The sequence below is a fragment of the Pipra filicauda genome, unplaced genomic scaffold (genome assembly GCF_003945595.2).
Source record: "Pipra filicauda isolate LSUMZ 115617 unplaced genomic scaffold, ASM394559v2 scaffold205_size1947385_pilon, whole genome shotgun sequence".
In the NCBI taxonomy this organism is placed as follows: Eukaryota; Metazoa; Chordata; class Aves; order Passeriformes; family Pipridae; genus Pipra; species Pipra filicauda.
Window position 1 is genome coordinate 1,054,456 of NW_024104316.1, and position 18,828 is coordinate 1,073,283.

At 60.3% G+C, this 18,828-nt stretch overlaps 1 protein-coding gene across 2 annotated transcripts; it reads right to left on the reverse strand.

The window, feature by feature from the left end:
• Nucleotides 1–2,290: 2,290 nt before the first annotated feature.
• FHOD1 (formin homology 2 domain containing 1) lies at nucleotides 2,291–18,791 on the reverse strand. 2 transcript variants are annotated; one of them, XM_027716151.2, is made up of 22 exons: nucleotides 18,561–18,791; nucleotides 12,255–12,361; nucleotides 12,053–12,117; nucleotides 10,628–10,695; nucleotides 10,430–10,535; nucleotides 9,950–10,044; nucleotides 9,437–9,548; nucleotides 9,250–9,344; nucleotides 9,018–9,161; nucleotides 8,684–8,898; nucleotides 8,419–8,529; nucleotides 6,780–6,946; nucleotides 5,644–6,533; nucleotides 5,232–5,384; nucleotides 4,914–5,096; nucleotides 4,583–4,702; nucleotides 4,268–4,429; nucleotides 3,977–4,167; nucleotides 3,704–3,896; nucleotides 3,471–3,624; nucleotides 3,209–3,385; nucleotides 2,291–2,718 (listed from the first exon to the last, which is right to left on the reverse strand). In XM_027716151.2, exons 1-22 carry the CDS (start codon nucleotides 18,747–18,749, stop codon nucleotides 2,636–2,638), a joined length of 3,780 nt encoding a protein of 1,259 aa, XP_027571952.1. In that variant the 5' UTR covers nucleotides 18,750–18,791; the 3' UTR covers nucleotides 2,291–2,635. The 2 variants fall into 2 exon arrangements, with proteins under 2 accessions (XP_027571952.1, XP_039236782.1); XM_039380848.1 differs by having other exon boundaries at nucleotides 2,630–3,385.
• Between the last annotated feature and the right edge of the window lie 37 nt (nucleotides 18,792–18,828).

Here is an 18,828-nt window from a genome sequence, read left to right on the forward strand (position 1 = left end):
GGTGGGGATTCGTGGCAACCAGGAGGCCAGGACCACAGGCAGTCCCCCACCCATGTAGCATGAGGCTGGAGCTGACCTCGGGGTGTGCCAGCAAACAGGACCCTGCACTGGGACAGTCCCATGGAAAGGATGGAATGGAGAAGGCAGGGGACATCTTCCATCACAATGAGGGTGGGAGCTACAGAAGAGGGTAAATGCAACAAGTGGAGCCAGGCTCGTCCTTGCTGTCCCCTGCTCCTCCCCACTGCCTGGAAGGGGGCCAGGGCAGGATGGGGGCCAGGGACAAGCACTGGAGACACATCTTAGCACAAGGGACAGAAGCCTGTCCTCGCCAGCCAGACAAACAGCCAGGACCAAGGACGTGGCTGTCACTCCACCGGGCACATGAAAGAGGCAGGATGTCTCGAGGGGAGGGGAGCAGGGTGCAGCCCCTCGGGTGCCAGGCGGGGGGGAACAGCGAACTGAAGGCCAGCGGCGAGTGCCTGCAGAGGCAGAGGCAGAGCGGCTGGACACGGAGCGTGTCCCGGGTGGCCCCGCCGTGCGCGTGGCCGCCGTGCCCCCTCGTGGCAGCAGGACACAGCTCGTGGCCCTGGGAGCCACGCAGGGATGGGGATGGAGGGAGGCACGGAGGTGCTGGGAGCAGCGGGGTGCTCCGGCAGGGTCACCTCCTCCTACCCCCAGGAGTCAGCCGGGGGTGCAGCTCCCCAGCTCTGCTGATCTGCCTGAGGCCACGTGTGCCCCAGGTCCCCACCAAGCCTCGTGTCACTGCCACGAACCTGCCTCGGCTCCCAAAGGCCCCTCCGGCATCCCGCCACCCCCTCTCCTTCCCGGGGGGGCCGCCTCTGCCTGTTGTATTTTTGGCATAAGCCACTTGTGCCGCAGCCAAGCCAAGCACTTCAGGCGCCGCTCAAGGGCAGCGTGTGCCCAGGGCTGGGCTGGGAATCCTGGAAATATCACCAAGGCTGGGGAAAAAAAAAAGTGGAAAAACCCAAATGGGTTGGCAGAGGCCTTGGCTGAGGACAAAGCTGCCCCAAGTGCCACCAAACCACCCAGAGGGGGACACGTTCCCCAGCACCCTGCCTACAGTTGCCCCCATCAAGGCCCTTGTGAGCAACACTCCTGGGATTGTCACATGTGTAATGTCACTTCAGGTACCTGGGCAGGTGCGGGCGTTCAGGAAGATGCTTTCCCATCCCTTTCTGCTTCCTGCTGTGGCTCAGTGTTGCCTATCACAACCTCTTTGTTCTCTCTTTGCAGCCCCAAGTCAAGCACCCAGAGGGCAGGAGAGCCAAATGACATCTTGGGGCACGTCTGGGACACCTGCAGCTCTTAGTGTGGTATCTGGCTGTTCCCAGAGCCACCCAGGAACGTCTCAGACACGCCGCGAGCTGGGGCAGGCTGGTGCTGCCCGGCACCTCCAAGGCCACCGGCATGTCCAGCCTCGTGGGAGAGGGACAACCCTGGGCAGAGATAGCCCAGAGGGAGAAGCTGCCCTGCCCGGTGGAGTTTTTCTTCATTCCTTGAAAGCCACAGAGACCTGCTGTGCGGGATTCAGGGCTGGAGGCAGGGCCAGGGCAGCACCGAGGAGGAGCCGCCGTGATGGATGGCACGACACCATTCCCAAATGCCTCTACCATGGGTGACAGTGCCCAAAGCACAGGGGGATGCTCAGAAACGGTATGGACCTGTGGGGAACATTGCAGCCAGCACCCATTGTGGGGTTTAATCTGTGTCTGGCATGGCATGAGCCACACTAGGACAAGAGGTGGCAGGGCCATCTCCCAGTCCCCCATGGGGACAGATGGATGCTGCTCTTGCTGCATTTACAGCACCAGGTAGCCTGTCTCTGCCAAGCACAGGGAATGTTTCTGAGGCTTGCAACGTGGCTACTGTGCCCAGGACCTGCTCCTGGAGGGGAACAACCACCCTGCCTCTTACCCAGGTCCGGGTCTGGCTAAAACCCCCCAGGAGAGGTTTGTAAGGAAGAGATGAGGTGAGACATGATTTTATTGTGCTGTGGCCTTGTGCTCGAGCCACTGCTCCTGCCCTTGAGTGTGCAGCCTTGAGCTTGGCAGCAGTCCTTGCTCCTTCTGGAAAGGTTCTGAGCTGTCCCAGCACAGAGGGGACCACGCTATCCGCAGAGGGACAGTGGTGCCTGCAAGCCACAGGGCTGGCTGAGTGCTTGTCTCAGGCAGCAGGGCTGAGGATGCAGGAGGAGGGGTACTGGCTTGTCCAGGGGGCAGTACCATATCCTTGTGGCCTCTCAGGTACAGGGACAAGGGACACTGGCAGCATGTCAGATCACTTTATTGCCACAGCGGCCACGGGCCAGACCCAGGTCCCAGGGGGGGTCTGGGTCCAGCCCCTTGACCCCTATAATACTGCTGAGAAGATGAACCCTGAGCCTCCATGCACGAGTGCTGAGCATCCTCCATCCCAGTCACCGCAGAGCAGCTCTGGGGCATCACCACCCTCCTGCTGCCTGCACCTCTGGGAGCTGGAGGCCAGGAGCGAAAAGTGAGGCAAGACCAAAGGTGTGGAGCGTGCCAGTCCTGGAGCGTGCCACGGGGGCTGCCACCACGTTCTGCCCTGGGGCTGCTGGCGGTGGGGAGCAGCAGGAGCCCTCTCGGCCCCCTCAGACGTCCATGCCGGGCGCCCGCCCCAGGCCCAGCGCCTGCACCAGCTCATCACTGAGCCCACTCTTCAGCGTCCGCCGCACTGCGGGAGGGGCAGAGTGTGGCACCAGCAGCACAGGCGGTGCTGGGTGCCAGGGGCACAGACAGGGCGGCCCTGGCATACTGGGGAGAGTGGCAATGGGGTGCAGTGGCATGGGTTGGTCTCAGGGTACATCCTGCTATGGCCTGGTGGGCTCAGCATGGCAGGTCACCGGTGGCCCGTGGGGAAGGAGCCAGGCAGGGTGTGGGAACAAGGACACAGAAATAGGACAAGTCACGGGGACAGAGCACAGAGACGTGGAGATGGGACAGAGGACGGGGACAAGGACAGAGATGAGATAGAGTGCAGGGACTGGGCAGAGCATGGGAAGAGAGATATAGAGATGGGACAGGGCACGGGGACAGGGCCAAAGAAATGGGAGATGGTAAGGGGACAGGGACACAGAGGTAGGAAAAAGCATCTGGGCAGGGACACTGACATGGGACAGGGACAGAGTACAGGGCCAGTGCATGGGGACAGAGATGGAACTTACAGGACTTCCTATTGCCACGGGACCTCCTGCGCTCCCTGTTGGTGCAGGGCCGGGGGTTGGCATTGTGAGTCACCGATTTCACCAGCCGGTCCATGATTTCATCCGAAGCATCGTCTGGGGAGCTGGGAACGTCCTCCTGGGCCGAGGAGCCCTGGGTTGGGGTGGAATGCCCTGTTCCTGCACGGGGACAGTGAGGATGCAGGCATCAGCCACGCCCAGCCAGCCAGGCATGCCTTGAACGCATTTGCCATCCCACTCCTACCCTGGCTGGCCCGGCTGCGGCGGGCAGGGATATCCACGGGGGAGGTCAGTACACTCTTCATGCTCTCGTGACCCGCTTCCATCTGCTCCTTGGGGCTGCTGGACACCACGGCGGGTGGCAAAACGGCCTCGGCGATGCCAGAGAACTTCTCTGTCTGCGGCGGGAGGAGAGGTGGGTGTCAGGGGCGTGGGGGGCGTCCCCTCCTGCTGGCGCGCGGCCGAGCGCCCCCGTACCTCGGTGATGAGCCGCCCGCGGGTCTTGCTGCGCTCGCGGTGGGCGGCGCGTTTCTTGTGCTGCTGCAGGACGCGCTCGCGGCAGGTGCGGTACTCCAGGGCGAACTCCCGCAGCAGTTTGCAGATGGGCGTCACCTTCACGTCCCGCGCCGCGCTCGCCGGGTACCCCAGGTACAGCAGGAAGGAGTGAAACCTACGGGAACGTCAGTCGTGGCGGGCCAGCAGCAGGACCGTGGGGCTCCTGCTGTGTCCCCGGGACCTCGAGCCACCAACCTGTTGAGGACGCGCCTGTGCACCACCTTCAAGACGACGATGCGCTGGGTGCTGTCCTTGAGGAACTCTGTCAGCTTGGTCTTCAGCACCGGCTTGGTCTCGTGCTTGGCAATCACCTTCAGGTTGTCCCAGGAGGCCCTGCACCTCCGCTCCAGCTGCACCAGGCTGTTGGCCAGCTCTTCAAAGTCAATCTGGAAGAGTGAGACGTCAGCCCTTGGCCACGCTGGTGGAGCTGGGCAGCCAAGGGACCCACACCCTGTCCTTGCCTGGGTGTCACCTGCCTTGCCTCACCTTGGCGGAGCGGGTGATGGAGGCAATCTCTGAGTAGAGATCAGTGGTTTCTGGGAACTTCTCTACCACCATCTGGCAGAGATGGTAGAGCAGGGACTGCCGGTGCACAGTGTCCTTCACTTCCGAGACCTTCTCCAGGTAGCCCAGTTCAAAGCCTCTGCTCTGAAACACAATGGACTCTCCATCCCTCCTCCAGCAGACCTCCACTCTGCAGACCTCGCTAGCACCACCCAGCCTCAGGCACCATCCCAGGCTCCCCGTGGTCCTTCCCCAGTATACCCTTGCACCATGGCTGGTCCTCACCCTGCTCCTCACCTGAGAACCATTCAAGAAGTTGCCCATGGCCAGCAGCGTGGCCAGGATGCACTTGAAGGTGTGATTTTTGGCCAGCTGCTCCATGCCCACCTTCAGATCAAAGAGCGGCTCTGCAATCTCCTGGGTGAGGAGAGAGGCAGGTGAGACCCCTTGGGAACTTCAGCATTCACCCACGAGGACAACCACCCCCTGGTCAACTCAAGCCCATGCTTGCCTTGGGTGGGGACCTACAGCCTGTCCCCAGCCAGGAACATGCTTGGCTCAGCACTTAGAACTGCTGGGGTGGCAGTGGTGGGAGGGCAGAGGGGAGATGGGGTACATGGCTCTCTACCTGCTCCAGGCTCTCGTAGTCCAGCTTGAAGGCCCAGAGCTGGAGTCTGGCCGTGAGGTCACTGATGGAAGACAGGGCGAGCAGGAACTGCTCTGCAGAGCCCAAGGGCACGTCAGGGTTGGCCAACTGGGCCTCCTGGATCTTCTGCTTCTCCTCCTCAGTTGGGACCATGGTCAGGATTTTCTAGGGCAGGGAAAGAGGGATATGTCAGACTCCAGACATGTCATCATGGGATGTGTCACCCCAGGCATCATAGCATGGAGGTCTCCTGGCCAGGGAAATGACTGGCATGAGGACCTCAGAGGGGCTTGTGCTCACCTCAATCCCTTCCTTATTGACTGCAAACTCGTCAAAGTTGAGGACAGCAGTCTTGATGATGTGGACGGGTGGCAGCACTGTGAGGCCAATGTTGATGGCGTTGCTTCTCTTGGGGTCCAGCACCACCACGACCTTCTTCCCATCCACAGCTTTCTGCAAAGAGGACAGGATGGGTGGGGACAGCCAGGCAAAGGGCTCATGAGCTCATCATGGACACAGGGAGTCGATCACGGACCCCATGGTGAGCCAAACCTGTGCACTGCCCATCACCCGCCCCACCGAACCTCTGGGCTGCTGGTACCAATCCTTGGCATAGGGTAAGGGTGACAGTGCATGCTGAGGGTCCCCACAGGAACCAACAGCCTTCCTCCCACCCCTGAAGTCCCCTTGGCCGATGGGTGCCCGCTGGTACCTTTGAAGCCGGCACTTCCTTTGACCGCGACTCAAAGAGATGCTCCAGTTTTGCAGTGTTGATCTCGACATTCTGCAGGGATGCCCACAGTGTCCCCTGGCCAAACCTGCCTGGCCCTACAGTGCCATCCAGCTGCTTCAGCTCCTTCCAGAAGAGCTTCACTGTCCTCTTCTTCTTGGCCTGGGAGGGGCCATCTGTTGCTGAGAGGCCTGACAGCCCTGGTGGGGGTGGGCAGCCAGGGGCTACAGGAGGTGGAGGTGGTGGGCAACCAGGGATGGCAGGAGGTGGAGGTGGTGGTGGTGGGCAACCTGGGATTGCAGGAGGTGGAGGTGGAGGTGGTGGGCAACCAGGCATGGCAGGAGGTGGAGGGGGAGCCATCAGTGTTCCAGCGCTTGTTGCTGTAATGCCAGAATGGAGGAAGGAGCCATTGGCCATTGGCCCTGTGTCCAGGATGTCAAAATCTTCTTCCTCCCCCAGATCAGTGAAGTCCAGGTCCTTGATCTTCAGCTGCACGGGGCTGGCCTCCAGGCGCTCCCATGTCAGCTCCATGTCCTTCTTGATGGGCATCATCCCGGTGTTCTCCAGCTTCTGCGTGTGGGTCTCGGCATCTATGCTGGACATGGCACGTACCAGCTTGGCGTGGGCACTGGCCACTGGCCCATCTGGAGCCCTGCCACGGAGCCAGGCACTCTCCTGCTCCTGGCTGCTACCTCCCTTGGCATTCATCTCTGCCTCACCCTGGATCCGGGGGGATGAAGGGACCTCAGGGAACACCTTTTCCCTCCCTGGCTCTGAGGAGCCCTTGGCATAGAGCATGTCCAGCATAAACTTGGTGTCAGAGGAGATGGTGCTGCAGGAGTCGGTGGCATCAGACCGAGCCAGGCGAGATCCTGCCGGGAGAGAGGGAGAAGCTGGGACAACACGCTTGGAGGGAGCAGGTAGTGCTGAGCTGCACGTGGAGCTGGGGTCCTGCTCCCTGGTGGGGTGTGCTCGGATGCCAGTGTTTTGAGCAAGGAGGTACCACCAGCTTCTCCATGGCTCTGGGTATCACAGTGGTGGCACAGGGACAGAGGGGCCACTAACCCCTGCCCCAGGGGCCCTGATGAGCTGGGAACACACACCCTGGCAGCACTTACTTATGCTGGGTGGCTCCATCCCGGAATCAGAGGTGCCACTGTCTCTTTCCCACGCAGGAACAGCAGGATGCTCCAGTGCAGCATCACCGAGGACGTCGAGCCGCCCCTTGGCCATGGAAGAGATCTTCTCCTTCTGGGCTGCAGCCAGGTTCTCCAAAAAGCGAGCTCTGCAAGACAGAGGTAGGCGTTGGCTGGGAGCAAGGCAGGGATGGGGACAACGGGGACAATGGGCACACCACGCCATGCCACACTGCACAGCCAGCCCTGCAGCACAGAAACCCCCTGCACTGGCCACACCACATCAGAGACCCAGAGGATTCAACCTCCTCTGAGCCCTGCAGAGAGACAGGCGTTGCCCCCAGGGCTCGGGGACAAGGCCCCATGGGAGCCAAAGGCTTGTGCCATCAGGGTGCCACTGTCACCAGCTGGTCCCAACAGACCTGCTGCCCGCTGCAACCCTCATCCAAAAGCTGCAAAACCCATGAGGGCACCCAGGTAGAGACTCGAGGGGACCCTCCTGCTCCTCATGCCCTGCATGGCTGGAGCCCAGACACCTCCAGCCGGGCACCGCCCGAGGAAGCGCATGCCTGGAGACACACGCATGCCTCTACTTACTCAAACCTCCTCAAAATAGGCTTGTCCCCATGCAAGGAGGGGGCATCCTCCCGCCTGAGGGAAAACAGGGGTTAGCCCCCGCTGCCAGCAGCCCCACAGGGCTCGTGTGTCCTGCACACACCCACCTGGCAGCCCTCCAGCACGGGACCCTCACCCTGCCATCACCCTGCGGCCCCAGGGTTCACGGGGAGCTGGGAGAGCCCCGGCAAGCCCCCTCCTGCCCAGGTATCCCGTGGCACTGGGTGCTGGTGAGACGGGACACCGTCTCCCCCACCTGGTCAGGACACCTCGAGCAGGCTGTGCCACCCCCAGCAGGGACACCTCGCCCCAAAGTGGGGATCAGAGGGTGCCATCATCCTTTGGGAGATGCTGGTGATGGGGGCAGTGGGATGGGGGCAGTGAGGTGGGTGCAAGTCCCCGCTCCCCCTGGAGCATCATGGGATAGGACAAGGGAGAATGTCTTTAAACTGAAAGAGAGTAGGTTTAAATTGGATATTAGGAAGAAATTCTACCCTGTGAGGGTGGTGAGGCCCTGGCACAGGTTGCCCAGAGAAGCTGTGGGTGCCCCATCCCTGGAAGGTGTCCCTGCCTATGATAGGGTGGTTAGAACTAGGTGATCTTTAGGGTCCCTTCCAACCCAAACCATTCCAGGATGCAATGATTCTGTGACATGCTGGGAGGGAGCGCGGGTGCAGAGCCCAGGCACTTACCAGACGGGGGCAGTTTGGCGCAGCCTGCAAAAGGAAAGATAGAAAGAGTGGGCAGAGGAGAGGGCAAGCGTGGGCAGAGAGGAGAATGAGGAGGAGCTGGAGCAGAGCTGTGAGTGCCCAAAGGATGCCCTGGAGCCCCTGTCCAGACCCTCTGATACCTGCTGCCCCATTACATATCTCTCCAGCCCCAGTGCCCTCCCAGACTCTGTTTCCCCCTGGGACAGGCAGAGTGTGCCCTGGGATAGGCACACCTCATGCTCCTGGGAGCCCATCTTGCCACCCCAGGGGACCCCATGCCCCTCTTGGCTCCTTACTTGTAAACACTGCGCTCTCCTGGGCCCGGGGGCTGCTCCTTCTCGGCCGGGGGGGAGGCCAGGGCCAGCCGCACGCTGGACGCGCTGCTGTAGGTGCTGCTGGGACAGGGTCTGGAACAAGAGGTGACAGGGACTGAGAGCAAGTCCCACAGGACTGCCCTCCACCCTGGCACTGGCATGGATCCCACTGCTGCTTATGCTGCACCCCAGTGTCTGCACCATTCCAGAAGCATCCCCACCACAGACCACCTCCAGCTGCACTTACTCTGCTGGGCTGCTCGGTGAGGGGATATCTGGGGTGTCCTCAGCTGGGGGCTCCTTTGGAGTGCCAGGGGACTCCAGAAGGGACTGGGCATCAGCACTGGGCTCTGGGCAGCCGCTCTGGGACCGCCACCCGCGCCGGCCCTCGTCTGTCCTCCTCCTCTCCTTGCGTCCCCCCGAGGGCGGCTCTTCCACGCCATCCTCCAGCTTGAGAGCACTCTGTGGAGGGAGCGGGGGGCATGGCACTGGGCACAGCAGCACCCCTGCCACCCCATGCACACCCCCCCTGCTGACACTGGACGTGGCACGTGGCCAGATCCCGCAGGTGCCCCGCTCACTTCGTAGAGTGTGAACTGCTGCTTCAAGTCGAGGTCGGTGCCCTTGCTGCCCAGGTACTCCTGCACCACGTGCTCCATGCCCTGCTGCTCCAGGCAGTCAGTCACGTCATAGAAGGTGTCCTGGTCCGGGAGGGCTGCCAGCGTCTGAGCAGGACCAGAGGGATGCTGCTGGGACTGGGGTGACCCACCCCAAGCCCCACCAGCATGGCACTGTGGGGACACCCCCCCAGACCTTGTTGATGAGTGTCATGGTGAACACCAGCAGCTCCGTGTCAGCCCCGTGGCGTTGCTTCAGGATGGCCATCAGGTTGGACCACGGACAGGCACCTGGGAAAAGCAGCAAGTGCAGGTGACACATGGGCCAGGAGGGGACCCCATCCCCCGGCGGGCACCCTGTGGGAGGCGGGGGCTGCACCCACCTCTCGCCTGGTCCACGGCATTGACAGCACGGATGAGGAGCAGGGCATTGGGCTCTGTGTACTCCACGAACACCAGGAGCAGCTTCAGTGCCATCTTCACCACCAGGCGAAACTGGGACAAGGGATGGCAGCTGGGACAGCAGCAGTGGCAGGGGCTGCCAGCGTGATGCTGCGGTGGCTGTGCCCACGCCCCACGACTGGGGGTTTTGTTCATGGGGCCAGGGACCTGCAGCTGTGATGCTGATGGCCAAGGGGCACTGGCTCCAGACCTGGAGCAGGACCATCTAACCCAAGTTCTGTGCCAGGGAACATGGTCACATCAGGACGAGGAGCTCTGTGAACCCCAGGTGATTTCCAGGTGGTTGGGAGCAGGACCCAACACAAGCAAAGGTACCAGGGCATTGAGCAGAAGTGGAGCACACCCTCTGAGGGATGATGCAAGGGGACAGCCAGAGGCAGGGAAGGGGGTGCAGCAGGGGGCACAGGCAGCCCCCCAGGAGGAACAGAACTTACTGGGCTTCCCGACAGCGTGTACAGCCACTGGACAGTCTCGTTGTGGTTGATGACACCCTGCATCCCGTCCACAAAGAGCATGATCTGGCTCAAGGCTGCAAGGCAGAGAGTGGGCAGGCTGATGGCATGGGCAGGCTGATGGCATGGCAGGCAGGGGTTGGGCATTCCCATCCCTGCACAGCATTGCCATGGCAATGTCTGGCAGCTGTGAAGACAAAGCCCTGGCAAACTTGCTGGTTCTCTCCCCCTGAGTGTCAGCCCCTCCTCCTTGGGGATGAGCATAGAATCCCAGAATGGTTTAGGTTGGAAGGGACCTTAAAGACCATCTCATTCCAACCCCCGTGCCATGGGCACTTGATCCGTTAGATCAAGTTGCATCAAAGCCCCATCCAACCTGGCCTTGAACACTTCCAGGGATGAAGCATTCACAGCTTCTTTAGGCAGCCCTGCTCCAGAGGTGCCCTGGGCCCAAATACCAACCCCGGAGGATGTAATTCTGGTAGTTCTGGTCGGCCTCTGCCCCCACTTTGATCAGGCACGTCAACCCATCCAGGTTCACAAACTCGGGCACCAGGTCCTTGTCCTCCTGCAGGGCAAAGGCCAGGCGTTACCCCAGTGTGGGGTGGGCAGCCAGCCCTGGGGGAGGCCCTCGGCCCCTCCCCACCACCATCACCGTACCTGGAAGAGCTGCTTCAGGGAGAAGAGGGATCGCCGCAGCTCCGGCCCCTGAGAGTTGTACAGCTTCTCTGGGAGGGAAGGAGAGATGTGGCCTGAGGGCCTGACCCCACAGGGGCTCACTGTTGTACTGGGACTCCCAAATGCTCCCAGCTTCCTAGGAAAGCCCCACATCCTGACTCAACCCCTGTGCCATCACCCCAGGATGCCAGCATGGCCCCCAACCGTGGGACACTGTGTGGAAGCAGCTGCTGCTCCACAACTACATATTTCAGCCCTGCCACTTTCCTATTTCCTTTTTTTTCTTTTCTTCTGGCCAGCAATGACACAAATATCCCCTCTGGTTTCCTGTGCACAACCTAAACAGGAACTCTGGCAGAAGCCTGAGCTACTTTTAGCTGTCCCTCCCCAGGCATAGCTGTGCCATGGTCCCAGAGCCCTGTGGCTTGGGAAAAACTGCAGGATGGGGTTGGGAAGGATGGCAGTGTGACACTGGCTGCTTGGGGACAGGACTGTAACTGGGCTGGAGACTGTGCTTATGGGGATGGTGCCTGCAGGCAGGAGCTGGCACTGACCAGCTGGGGCAATGGGAAGCTGGAAAGCCCCATGAGGACACCAAAGCCATTGTGAGTCAGCACTTTCCACATCCAAAAACTGAGTTAGCCAAGCATCCCAACTTATATGGGTCAGGCTTAGAGCTGTAACAAGCCAAAAACAAGATGTCCAAGGAGGCCTCCAGACATGCCCTGTAAAACACGATGTCCCGGCAGCCTCCTCCGCTCTGCTATCAGCTTGTCAGAGCAGCTGAGAGGGAAGGCAGAGCAGCCAGGAGGGAAAGCAGAAGAGCCCAGAGCTCAGACAGAGCCTGGGAACTGCTGGTAAAGAGCATGGCCATGACCCCAACCCCAGGCTTCCTGTCCCTTCCCGCATGGCCCAGCTGCAGCCCTGCACAGCCAGCTGATGCCCATCTGGCATCGCTCTGCTCAGTGCTCGTTTCCCCCCTGCTAAAGACTAAAAAGAGGCTTGAGACTCCCGAATATTTTGCAGGACCTTGGAGCAGGCTGCCCGAAACCATGGCAGCACTTTCTGCTGCGTAAGAGCTGTTTGTTTGTCTCCTGCAAAGCTATATTTAGAGCTTGCCTGAATGACCCAGAATAACTGCAGTGGGTGGTGGGCTCCCAGCCCAAGAGGCAAAAGTCCCGATCTCTGAGGATGGAGGGGATTGACCCAGCGGGCCCCCCATGGGGACCACGTGCCCTGGTCTTTGGGAGGGCTTATGGGGCGGGAGCAGCCCTGGGCTGTATCGCTCCCTCTCTCCATCACAAAAAGCCTGGCCAAAACTCACCACAGAGGCCAAACCCCCACCATCCGGGGTGGACGAGCCCCTGGACACACACCAGCCTGGAGGAGGGAGCAGCCCCCACTCACCGATGATGGCGTGGACTCGGACGGAGAGCTGCGTGCGCAGGATCAGGGTCGGCCGTCTCCCCTTCCTAGGGCAGAGGAGAATGCGGTGTGAGCACCTGCAGTGGGACCACCAGAGCCCCTGGCCCCTTGCCCATGGTCTTCATACACACATGGGGCCCCCGTGTCCTGTCCCCAGAGGGCTCGGGCACCCCACGTGCCTCACCTGACCTCCTCGTAGAAACCCTCCAGATCATCCTTCTGCTCCAGCAGGGACAAGTCAAGGTCCAGGTAGTGTCCAGAGGGTGAGACCTGCAGCGTGCAGTCCTCCAGCTGGGGATGCAGACAGACAAGATGAGCCTCTGGGCCCACCACAGTCTTTCTGGTTCCCAGAGCATTCCCGGGTCACCCTCCCACCTGCACCGAACCCAGGAGGCTGACACATCTTGCAACAGGGTGGCAGATCCCGCCTGTCCTCAAGTGTTGGCCATGCAGGGAGATGCCCTGGCACCCTTCACCTCAGCCCGGTGCTAACTAGGGAGAAACATGGAGCCCCAGGCTGGGAAAGCCTGAGTGATGGTGGTCCTACTGCTGTGGGGCTCCTTGGCAATCCCTTAGGTGGGAACCACGGCAACAGGCTTGATCTGCTCCCTGGGGCTCCCCTTAGTCAGCAGGGTGTGACTGGGGCAGGATCCACCTCCTTCCAGGGCTGAGGAATCGCCTCCGCCTGCGGGAACTGGGTCTGCCAAGGCACCCAGCCCAGCCAGGGACACCCCAAACCAGGGCGAGCCCCACAGAGAGGTCCCCTGGCTGACACACCCTCTGACTCAGCCCACAGCCACGTGGCATCTTCCACTGGGATTGGGAAAAGCATAGCCCAGGACAAGGCTGGGGTGAGGGTATCTTTCCAGAAAGTCTACTTACAGCACCCAGGGTACACCCCTGCCAGTGGGCACAGCACCCACAAAGCCCCTGAGCCACCTGGGAGCCAGCAGCACCCCACAGCACCCAGGCAGGTCTCCTGGGACAGGGCAATTTGCCCTCGGTGGGTGAGTAGGAGCAGAGAGAGGGCAGTGCCAGCACTGCCTCCCCAGCACATCTCGACCTGTTCCTAAAGCATTTGCAAACCCCCCTGCCCTTCCCATCCCACCTCTGAGGAACAGATCTGCAGAGCAGGAGCTGTCTGGGGATAAAACCCCATTATTAATGCTGCTCCTGCTGCAAAAAAAAAAGCAAGCAACACAAACAGCAATGGGGGAGAGAAGTAGGGACCCACCATCCATCTAAAAGCCCACCTCAATTTCAGCTTCAAATTGCAAAAAGCTCCAAGCACAGCCCTGTGGCTGAGGAGCTCAGATGGAAACAGTCACAGCTCTTCTGCCTTTCCCACCCATGCCTTTCCCCACTGTGATCCCAGACACCCCCAGCAATGCTGGGTATGGCTCCTGCACCTCACTGGGGTTTCTTTCCATGACATTCCCACCTCCTGAAGACCCAAGACTGTGCAAGAGCTCACAGGTATGAATTCACTGCGGGTGTGACGTTAACGGCAGAGGGCAAAGTAAAAATGCCACACGCACTGAGTAACCAACGCTGACCACACCCTGGGATAACGGGCAATTTGGCAGGGCCCTGTTGGGCTGATGTTGTTCAGGATCCTGCTCCACCTCCCATGGTCACCAGCCACTCCAGCCAGCCATGGCAACGTGCACAAACACCTGCTGGCACCGGGCAGGTGCTCCTGGCTGCCTCACAGTGACCCCACACAGGATTTGCTCGCTGGGGAAAACTTCAATTCCTCCACAGGGACAGGCTCTCCTGCATCCCAGGGCATCCCTGGATCCACCCAGGCATCCTTGCAGCTGCCCAGGCAATCCTGCATCCTCCTGGGTGTCCTTGCAGCCATCCCTGCATCCTTCTGGCCACCTCTGCATCCTCCCAGCCACCCTTGTATTCCCACAAGAATCCTGGCATCCCCACAGGCATCCCTGAATCCTCCTGGGCATCATTGCTCATTAACAGACCCCTCATTACTCATCTTAGGAATCCCCGCATCCACCCGGGCACTCAAACGCAGCAAAGAGCAAATCAGCTCCAGCACAAAAGCTTTGCCTTCTCTGGGCTGCCAGTAAGCCCAGTTAACATCCCCAGCTCCTGCAGGGCCGATGACAAGTCCCAGCTGGAGGGGGAGGCCAAGCCCCTGGGACCCGACCCCGCACATTTCCCGTGTGAGCTTGGCAGTGCTTCCCACTAGGGATGCTCCAAGCACTGGGCCTGGGTTTGGCTGTGACCCCCCCCCTGGCAAACACCATCCCCTGGGGATGGAGACAGGCCGTCCCAGGCTCCTGCTGCCCCTGCCAAAAATCACGGGCGGCACTTCCGCGCCAGGGAGCACCGACTGCCCCAGGGCCGGGGTCACTCCGGTTATCCGGACGAGGGGTTTATGCCCTGCAGGATCTGAGCTGGGACTGCAGGGTCGTGCTGCTGGGGACGCCACGTTGGGGTCATGGGTTGCTGACAGCTCCCAGTGAGGGTGGCTCTGATCCATCTGCCTCCTGCCTGGAAAACCGTTATAAAATGAGCCAGGATTTGAGGGCAATGGGGACTTGAGGGCAAAGCAGAGCTGGGAGAGGAGAGAGTCCCACGCTCACACATCCAGCACACAGTTCCTGGGAGTCCCAGCCATCCTGCAGAAGCATGGATGTGCCTCACCCACAGGACTGGGGTCTTGCTGAGGACAAGATGCTGGTGCCAGCCCTGACAGGGGACAAGGACCCCATGACCTGGAAAAGGTTCCTCTGTTGAATGCCCCATCCCTGGAAGTGTTCAAGGCCAGATTGGATGGGACTTGGAGCAACACGGTCGAGTGGAAGGTCCCTGCCCACTGCAGGGGGATGGAAGTAGATGATCCCTTTAAGGTCCTTTTCAACCCAAACCATTCCAGGATTCTATGGGGCTGTGATGGAGACATCTCCACCTCCAATATGGAGACATCCTCCACTCACAGCTGAACTCACACCACCCACCACAGCATCACATCTTCCTGCTCACTCCTATCATGGCATCCCCACACGGGAAGATGCTCCAAGGCCAGGCAGTGAGTCTCCTCTTTATCTGCCAGAAAAGGAAACACTTTTACTCGCTTTCTAACACTTTCTTGTTGTGGCAACCACAATTTCCAAAATTGCTGCAGCTCTTCTAGAAAGGCTATGGGGAAATGACAGAAAAAATCAGTTTATTTATATAATACAGAATAAATAAACATAGGCAGCAGTTAAACACAAGGCACCAGTAGGTCAGAAACCCCTGGCATCACCAGCCTCTGCTCACCCTCCCAAAACACACGGGGACTGAGGGTTTATAGAGCTGCGCCACAGAGGCAACCCCCACCCCAACCAAGCATGTTCACCACGATTTGGTTTCAGGGCTAAGAGGGGTGTCTGCTGCCAGGGCACTCAGGTGCTGCCTCCTGTCCATCCCTGCATGAAGGATGGCAGCAAGTGGATGGGAACACTGCCACTGCCCTATCACCGGGGGCGGGGAATAATACCCAAGGCAGGAGGGAACTCTGGAGGTCACTCAGAGTTGGCCCAGAACTTCACACTTGTGTCCCTCTTGAAGCTACTCCAGCCAGGCTCATTGCTCATTAACAGACCCCTCATTACTCATCAACAGACCTGCAGCAGCGTGAGGACCCCAGTCCTGGGGAGCAGTCGGTGTCCTGGCAAAACCATGGCATGAATTCCCGGCTGCAGCTCCCACCCCGGGATCCGTGAAAGGAGGGTGCTGGGAGCTGGGGAGCACCAGGGGCTGCTGAGCACCAACACTTGGCTCCAAGTGTGCAACAAACTGGGGGACAGCAGCGCCACTGAGAACCCCACTTCACGCTTTTGTGCCTTCCAGAGGTTAAGTGGGGCAAAGACCCTGAGCAAAGCCCCCCAAGCCCGGTAGGAAACAGAGGGCAACAGGGCTGTGGGATGGAGCTTGTGCTCTTCACACACGCACCGAGGTCAGCCCAGCAGCTCCTCTATCGAGCACAAGAGCTCTCAGTGAGCTTATGGCACAGCGGCCAGCGAGCTGTTTGCTCTTCCCAGGTTTCCGGGGGAGGAAGGAGAAAGCAGAACTCCAGCCTCTGGGGTTTTGCAATTGTTTGGAAAAATCCCCAGATTCAGAGGTGAGATAGTGCTGGGGGCAAGGGAGTACAGTGGCCTTTGGGGACTGAAAGGACGGCCAAAAAAATCTGCCCTGTCAAAACCTGCTTGCGGAGGTTCAGAAAACACCCAGACCCCGCACAAGCATCACCCAAGGGTACTGAAAAATGCTGGAAAGCAGGAGAAGATAGTATCAGCCTGGAGGCAAACAATGCAGCAGCAGCAAACAAAGCTGGAAGGTATTTCCAAGCACAAACACACTTTCCGGAGAACATGAAAAAGTCATCAGAGACGGGTCGTGCTCAGGGAGAGGAAGCACCGAGGGTGTCATGGGGCAGGACAGGCTGTTCAAACCTCTTGCTCATCATCTCTAGGCTGTTCCCAGCACAGGGTGCAGCTCTGCTGTGCCCAGGGAGGGAAGGACCCAGCTGCTCCCCCATGGCAGCTCATCCCCTGGGTGCCTGCAGCTGGATTCAATGATGACATATGGGGACCCCCAGCTCAGCTCCCTCCCAGCTGCCTCACCCTCTTCCTGGTGCTCTGCAGGTCCAGGCACACTGCCCAGCAGGACAAACCTGGCACCAGGCATCCCCAGCTGAATTTTTTTTCAGCCAGTTCCTTGGGAAAAATCCAACTGTTCATTTACTAATTTTAGGGTGGCGACTAATGGAGCTGAGCACTACCTGGCACAAAGGGCACCAGGGGAAGTTTCAGCTGGTTGTGCCAGGGTAACGACATCTGCATGGCTCCAGCTCTGAATTTGGACTTAACTGGGTGCTTCAGGAGACTGACCTCACTCCACAGGGTGTAAATCCTGCTGCAGGAGGCTCCCAGTGAAGACATCGGCTCATGCAATCCCCAGCCAGCATCCCAGCTTGTCTACTGCAGCCCTCACTGGCTCAGAAAGCTTTGTGTGGTAAAGGCAGCATGGTTTATAACCTATAGAATCCATATAAGTCAGGAATTTGGTTTAGAAACCCAGCACAGGGTCCTACCAGCTCACCTGTGATTTCACCAAGGGTCATGGGGCGATGCAAGGAAACCACAGGAAAAAACATCCAAAGCTTGGCTTAGGCAGAGAACAGAACCTGAAATCCCAGGATCAACACACCTCTGCTGGGCTCAGGACCTCCTTGGAAGGCTCCTGCCCTCGGGAACTCTGCGTCCAGTCCCCTCCCCGTGCCACCATGGCAGCACTCCGATCCCATTACAGCCAACTCCTGCCCGGGGAGCAGAGCACACGCCTGAAATTTGAGTTTGCTCCATTCGTCATGTCCCAGGGCTGTTTGTTCCCAAACAAACTCCGTTTAGTCACCGCCTAAAAATCGCCTTAAAATCCCATGACGGCGACATGAGACGCTGCTGCTTTGCTCCAAGGAAAATTAAAAGAAGGATAAAGGGGAATTTTTTTGCTGCAGACAAAGGTCTCACAGCGATCCACTCTCCCCTGACAGGCCAGCAAGCTCAGTGCCAGGCACACCAAGCTGATTTCCCCCTCCTGCTGTCCCATCTCTGCTCTGAATCCACACTCCCCCAGACAGTCTGGGTTCCTGCCTGGATTCCTGCCTCCCTTCCCTGCACTCCTGCAGTGCTGCAAGACAGATGCTCAGCCATTGCCAAAGCTCTGCTGGGTCCCGTGTTCCTAAGGAGGAAAACAAGCCTGTCTTCATCCTGTGAAGGATGCATCACGCCAACAGGGAAGGTCCCCCGTCTTCCCTGTCTCCTCCACTTCCCAGTCCCCTTTTACCAGCCTGAGTCAGGCCTGAGGACACACAAGCAAGACACAATGCCTCGCTTCACCTTCGTCCTTCTGCCTTCCTCCCGGCTGGAGGAAATTGCTCAGCACGAATTTCCGCGCTGCTCTCTGGCGGCAAAGCTGCCGCCGGATCGGGGAGAGACGAGGGGCTGCAGAGGGGCTGACGAGGAGCCTCTCCGGCCCCACTGTCACCTCCCCAAGGCCCAGCTGCCCCAGGGAGCGGGGACACTGGACGGGTCCCCGGGGTTAGGGAGCCGGTGTGCTCCCGTCGAGGTTCAGCTCCGCTCCTGGCAGCCGGCGTGGATGTGGGATGCCGAGGTGGGAGCACGCTGCCCGGCTCTGCCCCGACGACACGGGGTTGGACGCTTGCCTCCCCCTGCCTGGGTTCCTGCCTGCTCTGAGCAAGCACAACCTCTTCCTCCTTGCCGACTCATCCGGGGCAGGCCGAGAGCTGGCATCTCCCGCGGGGGCTCCGGCATCTCGCCGTGACTCACACCGGGACTGCTGCCCGGGATTTACCACCCCATCCCTCGCCTCCCCGGCCCCCTCTGGCCGGCAATCCCCACTCTGTCCCCCGTCCGATACCTGCCCAGTGCCTTCCCCAGCGCCCCCCGCTCCCCCTCACCGGCAGCGGGGCCCCGAGCAGGCGATGCAGCGCGGGCAGCTGCGCCCCGAGGGCCAGCGCCTCCTCCACGGCATAAACCGGGGCTCGCCGGGGCTCCGGGAAGCTGCCGCAGCCGAAGGGATCCGCATCCTCCAGGTACTGCACCCGGCAGGGCACGGCCGCCTCCGCCGCCTCCGCCGGCTCCCCCATGGCCACGGCCCCGCCGCCGCCGCGGCCCCGAGCGCCGCCGCTGCCGGGGACAGCGGGGCGGGCACGGCCCTCGGCCCGG

Excerpts from the sequence above, each read along its gene's own strand:
- FHOD1 (XM_039380848.1), bottom strand. The coding sequence starts at position 18,749 with ATGGGGGAGCCGGCGGAGGCGGCGGAGGCGGCCGTGCCCTGCCGGGTG. Across the intron at positions 8,899-9,017 it reads AGCAGTTCACACTCTACGAA|AGTGCTCTCAAGCTGGAGGA; the intron begins GTGAGCGGGGCA and ends CTCCCTCCACAG. Across the intron at positions 6,947-8,418 it reads GGAGAGCGCAGTGTTTACAA|AGCTCGCTTTTTGGAGAACC; the intron begins GTAAGGAGCCAA and ends TCTGTCTTGCAG.